At 40.2% G+C, this 18,620-nt stretch overlaps 2 protein-coding genes across 2 annotated transcripts; one reads left to right on the top strand and one right to left on the bottom strand.

The window, feature by feature from the left end:
• Positions 1–5: 5 nt before the first annotated feature.
• On the bottom strand, positions 6–2,900 carry cdc42ep5 (CDC42 effector protein (Rho GTPase binding) 5). The gene is made up of 2 exons (XM_063487999.1): positions 2,774–2,900; positions 6–1,958 (listed from the first exon to the last, which is right to left on the bottom strand). Exon 2 carries the CDS (start codon positions 1,954–1,956, stop codon positions 1,066–1,068), a length of 891 nt encoding a protein of 296 aa, XP_063344069.1. The 5' UTR covers positions 1,957–1,958; positions 2,774–2,900; the 3' UTR covers positions 6–1,065.
• A 3,969-nt stretch (positions 2,901–6,869) lies between these two features.
• On the top strand, positions 6,870–18,127 carry leng8 (leukocyte receptor cluster (LRC) member 8). Its single transcript, XM_063485264.1, has 16 exons — positions 6,870–7,229; positions 7,877–8,006; positions 9,847–9,981; positions 10,102–10,179; positions 10,440–10,875; positions 11,206–11,371; positions 11,452–11,622; positions 11,739–11,987; positions 12,077–12,238; positions 12,369–12,657; positions 12,954–13,055; positions 13,164–13,232; positions 13,371–13,500; positions 13,663–13,870; positions 13,966–17,451; positions 17,925–18,127. The coding sequence occupies exons 1-15, from the start codon at positions 7,189–7,191 to the stop codon at positions 14,126–14,128; spliced, it is 2,529 nt and encodes an 842-aa protein (XP_063341334.1). The 5' UTR covers positions 6,870–7,188; the 3' UTR covers positions 14,129–17,451; positions 17,925–18,127.
• Positions 18,128–18,620: the final 493 nt, after the last annotated feature.

The raw sequence follows: 18,620 nt of genomic DNA, 5'->3' as shown, positions 1-18,620 counted from the left end.
TCTTTTTGAAGTCGCTTTATTCTTTTCACTGTAATCTTTGTGAAACCACAGGCTAACGAATGTGTTAACCAGCATTTTCAGCATGAGTTGAATGGTATTTCCCTTTTACAGCATTATGAAGTAACACAACAACAAAAAAAGCAAAAAAATAGCAAGTCCACTGCTGCTCCTGATTTAAAATCACATGATTGTCTTTGCATTTTAGTGTTAACCCAGCCCCACGGCCTGAAAGGAACAGCTGTGCTAAATAACTGCACTCTGATATCAAATCGCATTTGGTCTGAGCCGTTGTAAGATTTGGAATGTGACACATTCACAGTAATTATTTATAGACGCCGTCTCTCGCAACCCTTTGAAGACCTTTTCAAAGACTTTAATAAACATGCAATATGATGAATATGTAATAAGACACTCGTATATCACAGGGTACAATAATGTAAGTGTATAGCTCCCTTTAAAGACATCAAAGACAAAAGAAATTAATTAACGATGCAGTTTAATTTAGCTTCAATCAAACTTTCCGCTGAGCTTTGATTTCTAAAGCAAAAACGTCCAGGAATGAAAAGAAATCAAAGTGTCGCAAACTTTTCACTTTCATTACCAAAACGGCTCATTGATTATTTTTTTTCTGATCAAATATCAAGTCTTCTGCAAATCTGTTACCCTGGTGGATAAAAACGTCTTTTCCAGTTGAGCAACATCGTCTCATTGAGTTCTGAAAAATCCAGTTTGAAGTCAGATATATTGTATTTAAACCTCCCATTCAAAAGCTACCGAAAAAGAAAGGTTCTCTGAGAACGCAGTCCTCCACCAAGGCCAGCATCCTGTTCTGTAATTTGAAACAAGGTCATCTGGATCCACATTTGGTATGTCCTTTGCTCGTGTTCCAACTCTCCGCAAAGTTTAATAACATTCAGCTTTGTAGTTTTTGCGTAATCTGGTTCACGGCCAAATCAACAGCTTTGGTCACACATGGTATGTCCTTGGTGGAGGAATGATGAAATAAGGAAAATACAGTATACTTGATTTACTTGACAGCAAAGATTTGTTGGCGTAGTTTATCCCCTATAAACCAATTTCATCATCAAACTCATCTTCAAATGTGTAGCCTCGTCCTTCCTCATCCACCTCCTCCTCCTCCTCCTCTGAATCAGTCTCTGAATGGCAGCTGCCAACCCTCCTCCTGTCCAATGGAGTGACCCCTTCATACTCGGAGCTTTGTGACGAGGCAGGACTGGGTGGCAAATCTGCATTATGATTGGTGAACTCAGTTTCACCTCCATCAGCTGGACTTTTGCCTTTCTCGCTCTCACTCCTCACTGGGCTATTACATGCTTCCAGATCCTGATCCTCTTCCTGGAAGTCAAACCCTTGACTTTCTTCCTCTTCCGATGCCTGACGAATGATCTCCTCCCGTTTATCGCTGAATCTCACCTTTGGTCGTAACCCCTTTAGCTTCATCCCGTTCACATCAGGTATCCTGCTGTCTTCCACCTGGATTCCATCATGCTCTGCCAAGTTTTTCCCATTCAACTCTCTCTGCCTGTTCACAGACATCTCCGCAGCCCCTTTCCCCTGCTTTGTTTCCGCTACCTCCTGATTAGAGTGGAGCCCCAAACCATCCATTACGCCTAGTACATCTCCAAGCATAGATGGACCCAGGTCCAGGTCTAGGTCCAGGTTTAATGAAGACTCTGAGTCAGAGTGCCGAAGCTCATTGTTCTGCGGGCTTTCTGGTGCATCTGCATTAAGATCACTGTGGTAGGAAGAAGAAACAATCCCAGGACTCGCCAGGTCAGGTTTGGGTGAACTCGGGCCAAGAGTGGACAGGAAAGAAGTATCGCCAAAGGCGTCTCCTCCCCTCCCGATGTGCATCGTGTGACGAAAATCACCCAGCGGGGCTGAGATCATGGTAGGGTCCAGGCGAGAGGCCCGGGATGATTTGTGGAGTGGCATGACTGTGAAGAAAGGCAGGTAAAGGAAGGAAGAAGGCAAAAATTAAAAGGAAGGATGAATTATTAGATTGTTTTTATGACAGCACTTCCTGAATGAAGACATAAAAAGAACAACAACTAGTGAATGAACAAAAAGTTCAAAAAGCACGTGTACAATGGAGGGCTCCAGTGATAGGACTGGCCAGTCTGAAAATCCACCATGTTGTGCAATATTGTGGGAAACCAGTGAGCATTTTGGCACTGGTGCAGCTGTGAAGGCCATGCTGAGACTTGTACTTGAAGAACACTATGCAAAGTTAGCACATACTTTTCTCTGCCCTCAGGGGTGTTTGTAGACAAAACCACGGTTAAACAGTTTCTACAAAAGTAGATCTCTAAGTTAAAAACAACCGGTGGACATTAGATTAAAACCCTGTTCCTGCTGAGATCATTATAACATTATTTAATTAAAAAGAAGGGCTAATTAATGGAATAAGCGCTAGCCATTACTGCACATTATATTTGTTAATCGCTCAAGTCACCTTTATAACATGTTATACACTCTGACTGAAGCCAGTCTCCACGTTTGGCTGCAGTTATGGGTTTAGCAGGGGAGGGGGGCTTGCAGGCCCGTAAGCCCAACCCTCAAAGTTTTTCCAATAACAATTCAAAGTAAATGTTCTTTAGATAAATATACAGCTCTAAGAAGTATTGGTAATGGGAGCTGCGGGTATTGATAAACCAATCAGAGAAGCGTGTGGATCAATGTAAAACTCAGCTTATCAACTGAGTGTGGGCGCCACCAAAACATGTAAAGTATTTAGAAAAAAAAAACTTACTTTAAAGCGTGAACTCTGGTCTTTGGTTGGCTCCCTCTCCACTCTCCAGCTTTTTCATCTGGCTTTTCGCTTTCGCTTCCCTCTCAACTTTTCCCTCGCTCTTTTTTCTCGCCGTCGTCAGCCTGTGTGATTTTTCTTTTTCTTTTTTTTTTCCTCCAAAGGGATGGGCACGGGCTGAGGAAGTGACGCGCCAGTTATTGGAGCGAACTGGATCAAAGTGCTGACGACTCTATCGCACAGTGTTAAATATAAACCAGACCCACGAACATGACCTGTCTGCTGCCCGGTTTGTGTTCACAGTTAAACTGATTCAGAGTTTCTGTGAATGAGTGAGTTTAGTTACAAATGTAACGAATGGCTCCTGTCACGAGGTGTGCGTGTGTTTTATCTTTTTAAGGGAATGTTGCCAAAATGTAAATACTGCTAAAAAAACTAAAAAAACAAACCCCCCCCCAAAAAAAACAAAAACATCAGAGTTCTGCTCACTAACCACACATTTTCTGAATTACTTCAATTTCGGGGTTCGTTTCTTCTCATTTTACTTGAAGGACCACCTAACTTTTTAATAGCTAGCAAATTGCTTTTGTAGCTTTATTTACTATTTAAAATAAAATAAAATTGTATAGTATAAAAAATATGAACGAAATAATCGTTTTATCTTCTTTTTTGTGTTTTGTGCTATATAAGACTATATACACTATATACAAAAGATCTTTAGTTATTAGCTTATTTATTTTGTTTTATTTCACTTTTTTCTATTTGATTAAGGTCATTTGTTTTATTTATTTCTTTATTATTTTTTTAACAGTTTATGTATTTATTTTTTTCCCTTATTGAGATTCTTTTCGTCATATTGAATTTTTTCTAATTTAGCTCTATATTTACTGATTTCAGTTCTTGGGTTATGGATTGTGTTTTATTTTTGGCTGTTATAACACAGTATTTTCCCAACTTTGGGCATATCTTAAGTCTTTTCTCATCTTACCCTCTACTGTCCAACTTTCCAACCTTAACCATTCAACCCCAACCATCTCAACCTCACGAGACTCCAGCTCTTATTTGTTGTTTCCATTTTTCATTTCTCCTAGCTACTTGGGATTAATTGGGTTTGATAAGTAGAGAAACAAAGCATTATCTAAGTAGTGCACTTGTCTGGCTTCATTTTAAGATGAGAATTAATACTTTTTTTTTTCTTAAATGTGGCAGTTCTTTCTAGAGAAATCAGAAATTACTCATGAACGGAACACAATCCAATTAATAGACAGAGCTGTCTTCATATTCCCTGATTTAAGATGAAAAGCTCTTATTTATCAATGTAAGTGTGACATATGCTGCTGTAGTGCTCTGTCGACCAATTAAAAATTGTACAACTTTATCAAAAAAAAACTTGTCCAAGATTGCTAAAATGCTTCAATTCCTAGACAAACAGCACCTCAGTTGTACCTTCTCTGTGCTGTGTTGACATCTTGCACACTGTTTTAACTCAGTTGAGCTACACTAGCAAAGCAAACAATTTTGATGTCATGCTGAATGATGTAGGGTGGACAGAATACCTGCAATTATGTTTTCAAAGGAATGCAGTCACACAGGACGGTTGACACACTCATATTTTTGAAGGGTGTCCACCTTATAATTACTTCACATAGCTAACCACATCATTTACATGTGCACTAAGTCAGGATTCATCTTTTTTTAAAAAAGGCCGGACAAACCCTGACTTTGGGCCGACAACGGGAGTAGAGCAGAGATGCTTTTTAGGATAGTATCAGACTTCCTCCCCTGGGTAAAAGCAAACAGAAACATTACCACAGCAAGGTATTCATACAATAGGACCGGTTACTGAGTCATTGTGAGTGATTTCTCGTCACAAATGCTGAACATAGTTTGGTGATGATGTAGCCAACAAGCTGCCCACTCAGCCCTAGGCACATTTTCCTTCACCGTGAGAAATGAGAAGTGAGGTATTTGTTTTCAAAAGCTGCACCCTGAAAATGAGATTACTCGTTGAAGGCCTACTTTTTACTTTAAATTTAAGATGAAAAGGAGCACTTCTGTTTTTTTTAAAATTCATGTGTCAACAATAAAAGCAACGCAGCAGCATGTCTTTCTTTCCTTATCAGAGTTTAATGTTTGATAGCATCACGCCCCCAAGATTAACCCCATGATTTCTCCTTTAAAAGACATCACGACTTCATTGTATGCTGACATGTATGATGATTTTCAGAAATGTTCATTCAAGAGAGTCTTCATTCTGAAGACTCTCTTGAATGAACATTTCCGAAAAGTGTTTGTGTGTGTGTGTGTGTAGTGGTGGGGGGATTTCTGGAAACGACTAAGGCAGGAAATGACTCGCCTCCCCTCAGTAGTACTCACACTAGCACAAACACACATCCTGCAGCTGTGTGTGCTTCATGGGAAGTCAAAGGGGAAAAATGGATCATGAGAACTGTAAAAAAAATGGCTACTGTTACCCATCATTGATTAAAATAAGAGCTGCCCTCATTACTCATTGCCAGACATGGTCAACTGTGGTGAAACTTGTTGAATGTCGTGAATAAAAACTGACACTGGTGCTGATAATAGGATTAATTTGGGGGCTCTGTATAAGTAATTGTTGATTGATATTAGCGATGACTTCTTCTTTCAGATGCTCCCTTTAGGGGTCGCCACCTCTGCCTCCTCCTCGGTCACACATACCCCCTGCATGTCCTCCTTCATTACGCGTCTTCACTGTGGTCTTCCTCTTTTCCTCCTGCCTGGCAGCTCTGTATTCAACATCCTTTGTCCAGTACATCCAGTCCAGTGGTGCCTGAGCTGTCCCTCTGATGTGCTTGTTCTTTAACTCTGCCAACTCCAGCTGTCTTTGTGTTAATGACACCACCTCCAAACCACACATCACAGTAGGTTTGACCATCACCACTGCAAACAATAAGGGACTCAGAGCAGATCCCTGTTGTAACTAGCAAATGTAATCTGCTGTCCTCATACATGCCCTGCACCACCCTCACATACTTCTCTGCCACTCAGGGTGGCAGCAGGCCATGTGAACTGGACGGGTAACCGACTTTGACTGGTAGGTATACACACAGTACACTCACAGAAAAATGTCGCCACAGTTGTAGTGCAGAAATATCTGTTAGATTACAGAGACAAATAGGAGAGACTTTTCTGCAAAAGTGGGATCATTGAAGTCACCACAATGTCCTCAACAGGTTTCCATTTCATTTGTTTTGCAGTTTTCGATAGGCTCATGCTTTAAAACCTGCGTGCAAGCTCATGAATGACCTATTTATAGTTTCAAAGCGACACGAGGGGTACTTCCCCTCAGCATGATGGTTGTAGAAGGACTAAACTACTGTTAACTGAATAATTATACTGAGCTCACACTAACATCCAGTTGGTAATATGAATGTTTATGTTTTCATTACCAAACTATATGAATAAGTGTAACTCATTGTTGAAGTCAGTGACTTTAATGGACCCCTGAGACCTACTGACTCTGGTGACAGACTGATGTGCAAATGGAGAGGAGATGGACACACACTGTGAAAAATGTCTCAACTTCTTGTGTTGACGGTTACATCTATTTTATTTATAGCCTCTAGTACATTTAATCAATAGAAGTTAATAAAAAGTGCTTTAAAATAGGCCCATTTATATTTCAGGTCCCCCCCCCCCCAAACAAACAAACCGTTTTAAAATACATGAAAAGCTGAAATATATGTTTTGCTGCATTAACTACCTTATGTGAGTGTAAAAATCGGTTACTAAAACGTGTTCAGAATTTGATTTATTCGATGATGAATCATCGAATAAATCAAGACACACTGCTCGTCCCTACATAAGCTACCTTTATGGGCTAAAAGTATCTGTTATTGGTATTTACGTGGTGGCGGATCGATACTAAAATTCACAGTTTCGTACAGAATTAAAATGAGAGTCTAACCATAATCCGGCTTAAGGTTTGATTGGTGTAGTTGATAGAGGATAGAGAAAAACGTTGCGTGTGCTCAGCACTGCAAGGCGTTACTCTTGGAAAATTCAACCAATAACAAAACAGCAAGGTGTCACGTGACTTGGCAGGTTTCACCTAGCTGCCATTTTGTATCTCCACTGTGCGGTCAGATGAAGTTGGTCGTCAACGAACGAGGGACGAAATAAGATGAAATTTATCTTATTTTATTAATTAGGACATCTTGCAGAAGTATATTTAAGTGTGATATATTTTGTTAGGCAGTGTTGTTCGAGGTCGACCGGCTGTTCTTCTTCTAACCGGACCGTTGGCCCTCGCCTCGGACTTCATCTTGTTTACATTCTACAGCGGAGAAGCTAACACTAACGCTGTTAGCCAACCTGCTAGCTTAGCTGGCAGACAACTTTCCCAGCGTTAGCTTTCTAACGCTAAACATAGCGAAATGGCGGCCAACACGACACAAGCAGCCCCTACAACTAACTGGTAGGCGACACTCTTTGAACAGATTGTGAATTTAGGCTAACTTGCTTTAATGTATGCCTGAAATAGGTATTTATACCCTAATCTTAAATTCGTGGTAAGGATGTTAGCTTAGGCCAGGGTGTTGGCAAGTACTAGCAGGCCGTTGGAGTAGTTAGCAGAAAGGTGATTTGTTAAGATGCTTGTTTTTTTATACATTATTTGTGAACGTGTAATATTTTTGATTGAACGCCAGGGTTTGTTGCAGCTCACTCTAATGTTGTACGTTGATGTTAGCACGCGACAGTTGAAGTTTTAGGGTAGGCCTTAATTCATCAGCTGTTTTGGCTGTTAGCTGTTGCTTTAAACGAAATGATTTAATCATCTGCTTGAGATGATCTAATTAGCTGATAGATCTCCGGTGTTAACAGAGGGAGGGTAGACTTGTTGTGTAAACAGGTAATCTTTAAATGGTCAACATTTTGAGCACAATAGTAATCGTCAAGTAGGCCTTCAATCAATTTTCTGAAGCGAGTAGTTGTCTAAACGAATAGAAATCTTATTGCAGACGGTAATTGGGCTTACTTCTGTTTTTCTGCTGAGTAAATGGGTTTGATCATGTGTTCTGATCACTAGAATAGACTTGACACTTGACCTTGTGTTGATGGCAGGTCCTATGGTGCTGCTGCAGACGGCCAGGTCCATGAAAATCCAGAATGGGAGAAGGCAAGACAAGCATTAGCATCCATCAGCAAGAGTCAGACCTCTAAGACTACGCAACCTAACAGGACCGCTGCAGAGGTTTGTCTTTTTGTGCAGTCTGTGTTTGTTACACCTGAATATGCCTGTACCATATCATATAGTCCCCATTATAGCTATATAAATTTCTATATGATACAAAAATATCAGAATATTCATATTCTGATATTGCCTTAGCAATCTCATGCAGTTATATCCCCTAGTGAACATCAGTGAGACAAGCTCCAGGCATGACAGCCTCCAGTGATCTAGCACCTACAAAGCGAGCCACTTAAACATCCTCCAACAAGCTTAATATTTACAAAATATGCAAGGATATTTTTTCTTGTGAATTTGAAAGCTACAAACTTGTTTTATTGCTTTAGACAAAAATCACAAGTTCGAGTTCAACCAGGCTGCGAAGGAAGATGTACTAGCAGCTGGGCCATACACCCATTATTTTATGGTCTTCACCTTGCAATATAAAGTGCCTTGAGGCAACTGTCGTTGTGACTCGGCGCTATATAAATAAAATTGGATTGAAATTTAAATAAATGATTTCACTTAATAAAACATTTTTCAGTTTTAGTGTTGTGCAGCTCTTGAAGAGTTACAAGGCTGTTATTTTAGTTAAACCAAAGTGTTTAATAGTTATTTTATATCTTGTTGCATGCTCAGTCATCCATGTAAAGAAAATCCGGAAAGTTGATTCTGTCGCATTTTCATTAGGACAAATGTTTTGTCACTCATCCAAGTGACTTCCTCAGTCTCGGCTGAATGCAGGTTTCCCCCACCTTATAAACAGTACATTTGCATAATGACCAAATCTAGTGCCTAACAATAGGCTTCAGTTTCATGATCATTGGTCAATGGCCACAAGTACCATTCAGACTTAACATGAGTCACTTGAGACTATTATCATGTAATTTGTGGCTGTTTCCAAAACCAGAAATGTATGTAAGGATGAGTAAAGTACAATCCATTTTAGTTTTTGTCACAGTCCTATTGATCCTCCATTGGGGGGAGGCCAAAACCTTTCATTTTTTCATATGCAGGACAATCCTTGTGTAAATAAAATGACTGATGAAAAGTAAGTTTAGAGTGCCAATTGAAGGGGGAAATTCTGTGAAGAAGAATGGGGGATTAGCATGAATACTAGCAAGGATGTCCTAGGTTTTTAGGGTTACAGTGGTGATCACTGATAATGACCTAATTATGTTGTTCACAGCAGTTAAAGCACTGAAACCTCCTACTTACTGACCTAATCAGATTTAACTGTGAGTTTATGTGTTTATGTTGTGTTTATATATAGAAATACTTTCTACACATAGCAAAAAACATGAGATAAGCAATACTAGATTGTAGTTCTAGTCTGACTTATGTGTTGTTAATGATATATTAGAATATATTGTTGGCTTCTGCATTTGCATAGTCTGCAGATGTTTTACAGCTTTCCTTGGGGCTTGACCAACTAACAAAACCATAGCTGGCTCAACTCCCGCTGCCAGTTCCTTTTAGTACCTTCTTTTATTGCTCTTAGGATTAATTATTTACAGAAGTGAATTCTCAAAGATGCAGGCTGTTAAATTTCCAAAATTAAATAAAAATATTGCTCCCTAGAAACAGTAATGGCCACAGTATTCATCCAGTAGCACAATTCTACTTGATTAATGGTCTTAATAAAACTAGACAACATAAAGATGACTCATGTATGATGAAGCTTTCTTGTAGTACAGACCCCAGGTATTAACCTTTTAAAGTATCTTATCAACTGTTTTTATTGGTTTCACAAAGGTGAAGTTTTATGTTCACACTGCATTATAATTGCTGTCTGTGTTGGACTATGTTTTCTCAGTTCCTGATGGTAACACTGAAGCTATTTTGCGTGTGTCTGTTATTTCAGGCTGGCCAATTCCAACCAGCAGCAACTGACTCTGCTGCTATGCAGCAGCAGCAGTACTATCCGTGGTACCAGCAAACTCAGCAGCACTATCCTGGATATACATACCCCTATAACTACTACTACCCCATGGGGCCGGTAAGTAAAGATATGAGCACTGCTGCTTTCAGTTGGGAGAAGTTTTGTACCGTTACACTTTTTACAAAAACTGAATTTAAAGTGAGAAATATTATAAAATGTCTTTCTCTGAATTTCCAGTATGGTGGTGCTTATCCTCCAAATCAGTATGGTGTACCCCCAGGGCCTTACCCAGGAACTCCTACGTCTAATGGACAGGTACAAAATCTACATTTTCTTAGTAAAGCAGAATATTTATATGTAGAAATAATTAATATGATTCATGATACTTATCTGGGATTAAGAAACCTGAAAAAATAAGCACATATACAGGCACCACTGAAGATGTAGTAGTGTTACAGGTTATATGGTTTTTTGAAGTATTGCGTTTATTCTCCAGGTACATGTGTAGCTTATTTATGCTTGCAAGGTTTCATTTTTGCTGTAGTGCTGAAACAAGTTTTTCTGTCTTTTTACAGCCTCCCCCAGTGCCTGGAATGGAAGATCAGTCCCCCAGCTACACCTCCCCAACTCAACCTCAACCACCTCCCCCTGCTACTCCTCAACCACCCCAGAGCCCAACCACCTCAGAAAACCCCCCTCCTCCACCACCCCCTCCCATTCCCCCACCACCCAACTCCCAGTACCCCCCTCCCCCATCACAAACTTCTTACAATACCAACAACAGTATGACATACCCACCTGGAGACCCCAACCAGATGCAAGTCTACAATCATTCACAGGGAAGGCCTAACTATGGACAAAACTTCCAGGCTCAGAATGCCTATCAGGCATCTCAGAATAATTCCCAGCAGCAACAACAGCCTGCTCAGTATGCAGCTGGACTGGGCAGAGGAGAAGCCAACAAGAACAAAAACCAGAAGCAAGGACAGCAACTCTGGCACCGCATGAAACGTAAGGTTTATTCTCTTGCTGGGAAGCTTACATTCCTAATGTTAACTTTGTTGATTTATTACAGAGTTTAATGGATGTGTTGCTGCTTTTGTTTTAATTCTGTCCCCCTTTTTTCATTGTATTCAAGTGCAGTGTGTAGATGCACCATATTCAAACAAGTTAAAAACTTGTTAGGCCATTAAATGCAGAAATAGAGTAGGAGAGGAAGTGTTTGTGGTGATCAGTCTAGCAGTGTTCATCCAAATTCAAAAATATCTAAAAGGAATAAGTTGCTATTGCTATTATGAGAGTGAGTTTCAGTAACGATTCCATGATTTTTACATCTTGTAGAGGCACCTGGCACAACTTCTGTGAAGTTCAATATTCCCAAGAGGACCTATCAGGTATCCCCAGTTTCCAATCAGGCTTTCCCTCCAGGCGAACAGCCCTCGGGGTTGAATCCAGCACCTTCATCTCCTGCTACTGCCAGTGCTGCACCTGGAGGTCCTCAGGCACGGTGAGAAAACTGCTCTGTCTACAGTAATTCTTGATGTGGGAATGACTTGTTGACTTTAAATGTAAATGCTTCTCCTCCAGACCGCAGGACTGGCCGCAAGCCATGAAGGAATATGTGCAGCGTTGTTTCACAGCTTGTGAGACCGAGGAAGACAAAGATCGTACGGAGAAGGTGCTGAAAGAAGTTCTACAGGACCGCTTAAAAGATGGCTCTGCTTACACCATTGATTGGACCCGTGAGCCACTGCCAGAGTGAGTTCAGTAGTGGGTTGTGGTTGTAACTACTTTAGGCATTGGAATTCTGTTTTTTTTGTTGTTGTGCATTCAAACTGTATTTGTCTTAAATGATTTCTCTTCTCCTTTTTTAGGTTAAAGGTTAAGCAGTCTCGTTGGGAAAGCATTGCACCTCAGAGGACAACAGATACCTCAGTTGGCTGTGGTGGAAGCACAGTGGCTGGAGCTTCAAGAGGCAGAGGTATTGGACACAGATTGGGCAACTACAGGAATATCTTTTCTCAAAGGAGTCCAACTTCTAGTTCATCCAATTCCTCCTCCCGCTCACCATCACCTTCGCACAGCCGCCACAGGGACCGCAGCAACCAAAGGCACAGACGCAGGTATGAAATCATTTCTCCTCCTCTCTTTGGTTATTGTAGTTTTCCTGCATGCTCCCAGCTCAAATGTTCTCCTGTTTGTTTCCTGCCAGTGATTCTGACTCACAGTCAGATAGCAGCATCTGCAGTGACCTCCGACCTCAGCTTTCAAGGCGAGGTCAGAAAGGAGGACGTGGTCGTGGCAATGATCGGGATAGAGGGCGTGGAGGTGGTGAGAGAGGACGAGGAAGAGGTGGAAAAGGAAGAGGGAGACGGTAAATTTATAAAGTCTTGTATCGTTGTTCAGCAGAAAGAAAACATTTTTGTTTTCTTTTCTTTTCTTTTCTTTTTGTCTTTTTAAGTTGCTTTATGCTGCTGATAGTTAATATACCTTCTTTTCCCCAGAAACATGGATGATTCAGCTGTTGGAAAGAAGAGGAAAGGTGGCAGTGCTGGTTTGGATTTCCACGATCCCAACAGAGAAGCTAAGAAGCAGAGCCGAGCAGCCCGTTTCCAAAAACAGCTTCGCTCAGAGCCTCTGGTTCTCTCCATCAATGCCCTGGACCTGCCTGATGGAACACAAGAGGGCCTTAGTTGGGAGGACTGCCCCATTGTGGGAACATGTCAGGACATCACCAAGCACTACCTGAGGCTCACCTGTGCCCCTGACCCCTCCACTGTGCGCCCAGTGCATGTAAGTGTTAAGCTTTTTTTTTTTTTTTTTTAATATAATCTCATTCTACTTGTGCATTTTGCTTTTAAATTCAGATACAATGTCCACTTGCATTATAATATCATTTTGTCAAGAAAACAGGGAATTCTTTTGAAATATATTCTTGAATAAGGATTTTTTTCATACAATATTGAAGGAAAATCTCCCAAGGACAGAGGAAGGGGGATTGAATCTGTGCACTACATGTACATAATCCTAAATCCCTGCATCACAGGGCATCAAGATTCAGGCTTTAAATAGTTTAACTATCATTCTAGGTGCTGAGAAAATCTTTGCAGGCTGTGAAAGCCCACTGGAAAACAAACCAGGACTATGCATATGCCTGTGAGCAGATGAAGTCCATACGACAGGACCTAACGGTTGGTTGTCCTGAAATACTATTTATTTTTTATTTTTTCAAAGTTAATTTATGTCTTTGTTAGTTTATTCATTCATTCATTGATTTTATTCCTCTTACCTGCACCTAGGTTCAAGGAATTCGTACTGAATTCACAGTGGAAGTGTACGAGTGTCATGCACGGATAGCTCTAGAAAAGGTGAATCTGTTGGTCCTCAGTAATTACAGCCTACTTTAAAGTAATAAGTGTTTTTTTTTTAAACTGGTTGAATGCTTATCTATCTATCTATTTATTTATTTATTTTATTTATTTATTTATTTTTTTATTTTATTTTAGGGAGACCATGAAGAGTTCAACCAGTGCCAGACCCAGCTGAAGGCCCTGTATAAGGACAATCCCTCAGAGAACATTGGAGAATTTACAGCATATAGATTGCTGTATTACATCTTTACTAAAAACTCTGGAGGTATGCTCAGATCTTTTTGGAAGTCTTCACCACTGCACTGAACATTGTGGGATTTTTTTTTTTGTTGTTGTTGTTGTTGTTGTTGTTTTTGTTTTAACTGTATTTACAAGTTTCTCTGTCTCAGTCTCTGACACTGGCCATTCATTCATCTCCCCCCTGCAGATCTAACCACTGAGTTGGTGTATTTGACCCCAGCACTACGGGCAGATGATTGTGTGGCTCATGCCCTCGCACTTCGTGCAGCTTGGGCGTTAGGAAACTATCGCCGGTTCTTTAAGCTCTACCTCGAAGCCCCGCGTATGGCTTCATATCTCATTGACAAGTTTGTAGAGCGTGAAAGAAAGGCAGCACTTAGGGCCATGGTCAAAACGTAAGTTATGCTCCAGTAACATGCTAATTGTAAATTTTAGGTGCTTCATTGCTGACCAGTTTCCTGACCCGTTTGCCTATTTTCTCTGTCCACAGGTTCAGACCCGACTTGCCAGTGCAGTATGTGCAGTCCACCTTAGCCTTCTCTTGTTTAGACTCCTGTATGGCCTTTTTAACCGGGCTAGGAGTCACATTCACGCCTTCTGATCCCCAAAAAATAGACTGCAAAACCAGCACAGCCTCTTTGGCTGCCTCCTGAGAGGGGTGGAAGGGTAGCACAGTGAAAGGAGTGGCTAAGGGACCATCATGGATCCTTACATATTCAATGCACTGCACTTCAGACACCACAGCGAGTTCAGATAAGAGTAGTGGCAGACTAACACCCATATAGCAAGATGCTGGCTAGTGTATTACTCTGTCAGGCCAAAAAAATGCAGATCTATTTTTCTGACACTAAGAACTGTTCTGAAAATGAGGGAGTATCTGCACATACTGTCACTCACATATTCTAAGTTTAGCCCATCTCATTACATTTATGATGCCACATAAGTGAGGGAACAGATTAGACCTGAGATCAAGTAGTCTTAGTGACTGAGAAGTCATAGAACCAGATCACGGTTCCTGTTCCGTTACCACCTTCAGATTTCAACGCTAACAGTGTTGTTATGTCTTTTCCTTCCCCAAGTCAGCAGCTCAAAGACCAGAAGATTCAACTTTTACCAAAAGGGAAACAGCTTTTCAAGTCATGCATCCAGCTCTTCACTGTCTGAAGTCAGACCTGCAAAATCAAGTCAAGTCTAGTTTTATTCTTACAGACTCAGAGAAGATGCCAGCAATTTACCTGAAAGAAGAGGTGGTTTGTATGCCCTTCCCACATCTAGTTTCCTCCTCAAATCTACAGCTGGCTGTTCCTCCCATTTGTCTCTACAAGGTCCGTGAAAGAAACTGAGGTCTAAAGTCCCGTTCCTGATTTAGTAGTATTCATCCACTGCTCATGTTTATGAATTGGTCGATCAGCACTTAAAGAAGTCTCGGATACGCATTGACTTTGTAACGGATAAGTGTTCCTCATCAAGATCAAGTTCCATAACCTGGAAGCTGAGCTTCATGTTCCAGAGTAGCCCCAGGCAGAGCGCAGTTCTGCTTCCATCACCCTCAGGTAGAAGTTCCTGCCAGCACCTGGTGTCCAGCTCACCCTGTCAAATGCAGCAGTGCACCTCTGTATCCTCACCAGCTGTTCCTCAGAAAATAATGGTGACGTCACAGCTGACACCTTGGATGTAGCTGAAAGTTAGTTGGGATTTTTTTTTTGAGGTGGAGCATCAAAGGAAGACCTGCAGCTTCTTCAGGAAGGCTTAAAAAGTGGTTTGTATACTACACGCAAGGCTGGTAAGAGAAAGGGACTCTTCTGGAAGGAGGTGGATGACCGCACAACAGAGATGTTGCCTCAAGTTTTTGTTTGTTGTTGTTTTGGTTTTTTTCCCCAACTTGTTTTACATCTTGTGGGTTTATCACTTATCAGTATTTGGCATTCTCTTGTGCAAAAGGAAAAAAAATTATGGCAGTGGAATCAGAATTTTATTTTATTTTATAAATTATATACTTCGTAATGATTTTTGGACAGTCCATGTGTCATTAAAAAATTGAACAATATCCTAAAATCCCAGAATTTTTACTGCACAGATGGAAGCTGCTGTCTCTGAGTATTACAATCAAAACATGAATTTAAAGTGGTACAGACAGCAGTGAAATAAAGAAGTAGTTTCAGTCCAGGCAAGTGCTTTTATGTCCATTTTTTTTTTCCCAGAAGATATGAAATTTTAACAAAGTTTGAAATGGGAGCCTCATTTTAGTATTTAAAAAAACAAAAGAAGGTAAAAACAGGCTCTCTAAGTGGCCGTGGAGTTGATTCTCTGTAATTTGTGCTTTTTAGGACCCAGCGTAATATTGATGGTATATTAACAACCCTTTAGACAATGAGTGGGGAAATTCAGTTACACTGAAAATGGCGATTGATCAGCTCCTAAGTGTGAGGAAAATAATCCATGTGTTGCTTTTCACCAGCAAAACATCTGGTCCTAATTGAGTTGTGCTGAAAACGTGTAGGTGGTCAACATTGTTCCTCTTCTTCTTCTTCTTTTTTTTCTTTTTTTTTTTTCTAAATATCAGTATTAACCGCTGTAGGAACATTGAGTCTGACATTGAGTATTTAATCCTGTTTTGATTGATAAGAACAGGAATGGATTCAGGCTTAATGTAAAACCTATGCGTTTACTTATCAACAGAGTATACTTTGTAAATACTGTATGATAATTGATGTGATTTCTTTTTAGTACACCGTGTAGGTTTTTTGTTTTTTGTTTTTTTGTTCACACATGGGTAAGTGTGAAGTTTTTTTTGTTTGTTTTTTCTTTGGTTCATAAAACTATTGAACAAATTTGTGAATATGTTTAAAAAAAGAAAAAGAAAAAAAAAGAATTTGATTGTATGCAGTGATCTCAGTGTGGCTATATCGGAGAAATGTCAGTCAGCGCTGTTTCCGAGTGCAGCCTGAACACAGTCGCACAGATTGTCAAACCCAATTTTGGCTCGATGCTCAGACTCCATTGGTTCAAAAAAGAAGAAGGAAAAATAAGTTGTTGAAATTTTTCCCTTTAGGTTTTGTGCCACATTTTCCTGTTTTGTGCTCTGATTGGTTCCTGCTGGTCTCGTATATATTCAGTGACAAATCAGACCAATGTGGCTAAAACCTTGCCTCCTGACCAATCACGTGTGAACCTGGATCATATACATATATATATATATATATATTTTAGATGTGTTCGTTGTTGACCTTTGATTTCAGCATATGTTTTGTAATGACAAAGATCTCAACATGTTTCTTTTCTTCCCCCCCCTCCCTTCATTTACCTTACTCCCCTATCCTCCTTACTGCCCCCCTCTCCCCTCACTCCTTAAACCCTCCTCCCACATGCCGCCAGACTTCTCATCCTTCAGCTTGCAACGCTGCTGCATTGCAGGAGCACACGGAGGGATAAGTGGGCGAAACTCCTCCAGATGCCTGCCGGAGAGAGTGAATTGTGAGCACTCAGTCTCAGTTTGACCCACCTGAGTTGAAGCCATACAGCTCGTAAAACACAGGGGAGCATCGCATAATGAAAAGTTGAAAATGTTGAAATGCTGCTAATGTGATTTGCTGCTAGCCCGTATATAAAATGGTTTTGTGTGCAACATCGTACCTGTTCTAGTTTTTAAAAACAAAGCTCTTGAGTCATGTTTGCCTTGTGCTGTGGGGTTCTGCGTGTCCAGATGCATTTGCACAGTTGTTTGCTGATAAAACTTTTCATATTTGGTTAGGTTGGATTTTTGTTTTTTCAATTCCTTTCTCCACCGATTAGAAATGTTTTAGCTTTTGTTTGTTGTACTGGCAGGCTGCTTCAGAGTTGAATTGGCATTGAATAAAATATGTCTGGACATGCAGAACATAGTGACCTAAAACTCACCAACACTTTTTTTTCTTTTTCAAGTATAAAGTTTGTAGGTTTGTGTTCACATGCTAAGCAGTGACTCTTCTGAAATGATGTAAGATTTTTATTTATTTATTTTTTTTTTAAATTTAATGCAGGCTTGTATTGTATACATCTGATGTCTCAGATTTTCAGCACTGAAACAGCCCAGGATGTTTGTCTTTACATAGAAAAATCATCCAGATAACTAATGTACACATTTTCATTTAATCCCCCACCCCACCCCTCCCAATTTTTGTGTATTTTGCTCCTATGTTGGTGTATACCTCCATCAGTCTTTGTAACTGCTTTTTTGACCCTTGAAGAACTCCCATCTCTCTCTTTCCCTCCACCTTTGTTCATTTCTTCTTCTTTTTTTTTTTTAACTAGTTTTTCGTAGAATCTTCTCACTTTCTCTTCTTCCCTGCATGATGTTTCAACCTCTCTCCTCTCCCCCGACTCTAACCAGTATTTCTCTTTTGTCATTCTTACCCTTTTTTCCCTCTTATGTTGGGTATGTTTGTGACTGCCGTGTGCAACTCTCACTAGTAAGTATTGTATCATGTCTGCAGTGCTTTTAATAGTTTGTGTTGCAGCACTTTAACAACTGAAGCTGAAGGTCTATCTGCAATGCACCCTCCCTATCCCTCATTCCCATGGCTACATAGATCTGATAGGATAAACTGCCATTTTGTAAATATTGTGTACATATCTTTTGGAAAGACGTCTAATAAAAAAAAATAGTACAGAGAGCACATACTGTCATGTGTTTTTATTTGAGTTGATTGATTGAAATCTAGCAGTTCAGTGGAGCACAAAGAGTTGGTTGCAAACAGTTTATTGTGAAGATGTTGAATGATAGCATCTGTGATGAAGCAGATCAGCTAGCTGATAAACACGATGGTTTAATGTTCATTCATATGGTGATTGTTTTTACTTTAACCAACACAGATTAAAAAGAAAATCCTTGAGAGCAGCTGGAAAAAAAGTTAGTGTGGAAGGTTAAAGATGTAGAAAGTGCAGCAGGAAAAAAATCAGTTTGTCATGCAAACAACAAAAGACATAAAATGGCAAAGGACAGTTCACAGTTTAAAAATAGCAAGAAAGCTGGCAAACAAGAAAAAGACTAAACACTAAATAAATACTACTAAGAAGAAAAAAGGCAGAAGCAGAGCAGCAAAATGGTACAGAAGAAATTCACACGAGGAAACAGACTTGGAGTAAAGAAGTTGTTGCATAAAACAC

This window comes from Pelmatolapia mariae, linkage group LG10_11, assembly GCF_036321145.2.
Source record: "Pelmatolapia mariae isolate MD_Pm_ZW linkage group LG10_11, Pm_UMD_F_2, whole genome shotgun sequence".
Lineage (NCBI taxonomy): Eukaryota > Metazoa > Chordata > Actinopteri > Cichliformes > Cichlidae > Pelmatolapia > Pelmatolapia mariae.
This window is presented reverse-complemented; position numbering and strand designations above follow the sequence as displayed.